The 4,635-nt window shown below is 36.2% G+C and overlaps 1 protein-coding gene across 1 annotated transcript; it reads left to right on the forward strand.

Moving 5' to 3' along the window:
- The first annotated feature begins 2,145 nt into the window (after positions 1 to 2,145).
- LOC130966680 (uncharacterized) lies at positions 2,146 to 2,778 on the forward strand. Its single transcript, XM_057891502.1, has 2 exons — positions 2,146 to 2,598; positions 2,683 to 2,778. The coding sequence occupies exons 1-2, from the start codon at positions 2,146 to 2,148 to the stop codon at positions 2,776 to 2,778; spliced, it is 549 nt and encodes a 182-aa protein (XP_057747485.1).
- Positions 2,779 to 4,635: the final 1,857 nt, after the last annotated feature.

Consider the following 4,635-nt stretch of genomic DNA (forward strand, 5'->3'; position numbering starts at 1 on the left):
AGTATCTTTATTCCTCTTCAATCCTTGGCTTAAATAGCATCAGAAATGAGTTGGATTGGGCCCACAAGACTTCTAAAATCGCTGGCCACATGTTGCATTAAGTGGGTCATGTGCCACCATTGGCGCATCCGCGTACCATGCGCGTGCGCGCCCCTATGCGCGATGCAACTATGGCAAATCTTATATTGTTTCGAAGCCCCGGATGTTAGCTTTCCAACCCAACTGAAACCGCATCATTTGGACCTCTGTAGCTCAAGTTATGGTCATTTAAGTGCGAAGAGGTCGGCTTGACAGCTTTCCGGTTCTTTCATTTCTTCATGAGTTCTCCAATTTTACATGCTTTTTCTTCATTCCTTTAATCCAATCTTTGCCTCCTAAATCTGAAATCACTTAACAAATATATCAAGGCATCTAATGGAATCAAGGTAAATTACATTTATCTATTTTAAGACCTAAAAAGCATGTTTTCACTCTTAAGCACAATTAAAGGAGAATATACAAAACCATGCTATTTCATTGAATAAATGTGGGTAAAAGGTGATAAAATCCCCTAAATTCAATACAAGATAAACCGTCAAATTGGGGTTTATCACATAGTTGATAGCACAATTCCGTTTATATACATTCTATTAACCACAATCCTTTGTTCTCAAGTTTCAATCTCATCATCCATCATCAATATCTCAAGTTCATCATCAACCCAGCTCTCCATTAAATCACAAGACAAATCCACCCAACTGACATACCAAACCTTAGGCATGGCAAAAATTTCCGGCGGGGTGGGTACCCGCGGGGATTTACCCATCGGGGGGCAGGTATAGGGGATAATTTCTACCTGCAGGGACGGGAGACGGGGCCCCATATAATAAACGGGGCGGGGACAGGGGTAGAGGTCCCCGGCCCGTGGAGATCCGTTAAATCCCTGTGTATATGAAAAGACAAAAATGCCATTGGTATATATATAATATGTGATTCATTATTTCATTGTTGTAGAAAAGAAACCTTAGTCGTCACTTTACTGCTTCAGAGAGACAGAGACAGACTCCTTTCCTCCTCTTTACTCCTCACCGTGAAACTATCAACCTCATCTCCTCTCCTCTCCTTCTTGAACATCACCAACTGCCAATCTCTGACCGCTAACCTCCGCGTCTCCTCTCCTCTTCTTCTTGAACATCGCCAACCGCCGACTGCCGATCACTGACTGTCTCCTCTCCTCTCCTTCTCGTATCCTCTCCTCAGCACCGCCTCCCAACCCCTGAGTGACTCGGTCGCTCACTGCAGGTCTTGATCTCACTGTCACGGCCATGTCGTCCTCTCCTCGTTGCTGGTCTTAGGCTCTTCGCTGGTCTGCCCCTTTTTTCCGTCGGGTAAGTCAGTCTTGTGGCTTTGGAATTTATGTTTCTGAGTTCTGAATTTTCTAATTCTGATTTCTATTTAGGGTTGATTTGATTCTGAATATCTGATTTAGGATAATTAGGTTTAGAGTTCTGAATTTTCTAATTATGATTTCTATTTAAGGTTGATTTGATTCTAAATTTTTTATTTAGGGTAATTAGGTTTAGAGTTCTGAATTTCTGATTCTGATTTCTATTTTAGTATTTTGATATTTTTATAATTTTCTAGTGATCATTACCGAGTCAATGTGATTTTTAAATTTAAAAAGTTTGCAACATTCATCCTGGGTTTGATATCGACATGCAATATTTCCTGTTTAAAAAATATTTAGAAAATTTATGAATTTCAAATATGTTGTTTACCATTGAAATGATCACAGACAAGATTTTATTAAGATAAAAACAAAAATTTGTTGTACATTATCTGACAGCTTCAAGTTTTCAATGAGCCACAAAATTGGTCCCTGATTATTACTTAATAATAACACATATATTCATTGATTTTCTAATTCGGTTGATTTCCTTTGAAACATGCTTAAAGAATATTCATCCATCTCTTCAGTTACATGAATAGAAATTGTTAATTTCATGTATCAACTTTGAAGTTTAGCATTAGCTTTTTAATCTATATGTCTTCTAAAACATTTATAATATAGGTAACGTAATTGACAATTGTAACTCACGCTTTTATTTTATTTGATCTTGGATTAAAGTGATTTTGATTCATGATTTATATTTCATGATTTATAGAATGTCTTCTTCGGATGCATTGAGTAATACTCTTGAGAAGAGTACTCCATCGAAAGAACCTATAGGCACTAATATTCAAACTACACAAGAGGTTCCTCAATCTCAACCTCAACAACCCCAAACGGATACCGCAACTACTAATGAAGGAACGACAAACTCTACAAGTGGTGTTCGAAAGAGGGAGTTAACCTCCGAAGTGTGGAATCACTTCAAGATTGTGGAAATCAAGGAAAAATTAAAGGCTGAATGCAATTATTGCAAATCGAAAATACTTTGTGACCCAAAACAAGGCACTTCACACTTACGTGATCACTTCAAAAGCTGCAAGCTCCGCACCACTAGAGATATAAGACAATGTATGATGAAGACAACTCCAACAACTAGTGGGAAAACAGTTGTGGTTGGTGCATATACCTTCGACCAAGAAAATGCAAGGAAAGAGTTATCAATTATGGTTTGTCTTCACTAGTATCCGCTATCTATTGTGGACCACATTGGATTTCGACGATTTTGCAATGCTTTGCAACCTCTCTTCAAGGTGATTACTCGCAACACTTTAAAGAGTGACATCTTGAAGCTCTACAATGATGAGAGATCGAAGACAATGAATGTCCTTGAGCGTAATAAAAGTTGAGTTGCAATTACGACTGATATGTGGACAGCTAGCAACCAAAACAAAGGTTATATGGCTCTCACGGCTCATTAAATTGATGATTCTTGGAAATTGCAAAGCTGTCTTGTGAGGTAATAATATTATCATTATAGATTCTTCCGAATATTTATATGATTGCAAAGCTGTCTTGTTTATACAATTGCGATATGTTCTTGTGTATAATTGCAAAGCTATCCTGTTTATATAATTGCAAAGCTGTCTTGTTTATAATTGTACTAAATTATCATTATAGGTTTATATATGTGCCACCTCCCCACACGGCTGAGGTACTTTTGGAGGTTTTTGTGGATTGTTTGATGGATTAGAATCTTAATAGGAAGGTATCCACTTTGATTATTGATAATTGAGTGCAGTATTAATAACGTTATGATTGAGAATATTTTGACTAAAATGTCACATAGAAACTTTATCTTAGGTGGTAAATTATTTCACATGTGATATTGTGTGCATATATTAAATTTGATTGTCAAGGATGGGTTACAAATTATTTCACATGCTATTGAAAGGGTGAGAGATAATTCTCATTATTAGACTGCAACACCTAAAAGAGAAGAAAAGTTTAAGGAAACATGTGCGCAACTTAAAATACCCTACTCAAAAAATCTTTGTCTTGATTGTAAAACTAGGTGGAATTCAACATTTTTGATGCTTGAAGTTGCAATTATGTATAGAGATGTGTTTGAAAGATTGTCATTGCGTGAAAGTCAATATAAATTTTTGCCTAGTGAGAAGAATTGGGATATGGCCAATGAGATTTTTCAAAGATTGAGGGTATTTTTTGATGTGACTGAATTATTTTCTGGAACAACTTATCCTACATCAAATCTTTATTTTCCTAAGGTTTGTGTGATTAAGTTGGCTTTGATGGAGTAGAAAAATTATGGAAATTAGATAATTGAAATGATAGCTACTAGTATGATAACTAAGTGAAAAGTATTGGGGTGTGATTAATACAGTTATGGCTATTGGGACTCTTTTGGATCCTAGGTACAAGATGTATTTATTGAATTTTTTTTTTGTAAAATATATGGTGAGATGGAGGCATGTGTTGTAATTGGTCAAGTAAAAAGGATAGTGCAAGATTTAGTTTTAGAATATGCAACAAAGGAAAGAGAGAGAAACCAAGCTGCTCAATTAGATATGCCGCCACCACCACCAATTCCTTCAAGTTCAAAGGGGAGGAAGTTCAGTCATGAAGATTGGCAAGCTGATTTTGCTGCACATGTAAGTGAGGAATCCGCATTTATTGATACAAAGAGTGAGTTGGATTATTATCTTAAAGAGAGACTGGTACCGCAAACTGAACATGATTTTGATATCTTAAATTGGTGGAAGTCAAATGGAGCAAAGTTTCTACTTTACAAGCTATCGCTAGAGATTTTTTGGCGATTCCTATCTCTACCGTTGCCTCTGAATCCTCATTTAGTACGAGTGGTCGATTTGTTATGCCACATCGTAGTAGGTTGCGTCCGGACACATTAGAGGCTCTAATGTGTAATCAAGATTGGCTTTGGAATGAACTTGGCACCACAACTAATATAGGATTTGAGTGCTACACAATTCATAACATTGAAGGAGATGTTGACGTAAGTAAACTATTAAATATAACACACTATGTTTTATATTATTGACTTGTTGAGTTATTATATGATTTTAAGTTTAAATTATTTTCTTGTTGGTGTAGGATTCAAGTAAGTCGGAATCTACCATCACTACCATTACGGGATGAAAGGAAGATTGAGATGGTGGAATTATGTTTTTATGATGTCATCAACTTTATTTGGTTGTTTATGAATATGGTTGGTTGTTTATGTAATA

Source organism: Arachis stenosperma, chromosome 3, assembly GCF_014773155.1.
Source record: "Arachis stenosperma cultivar V10309 chromosome 3, arast.V10309.gnm1.PFL2, whole genome shotgun sequence".
NCBI classification, from domain to species: Eukaryota; Viridiplantae; Streptophyta; class Magnoliopsida; order Fabales; family Fabaceae; genus Arachis; species Arachis stenosperma.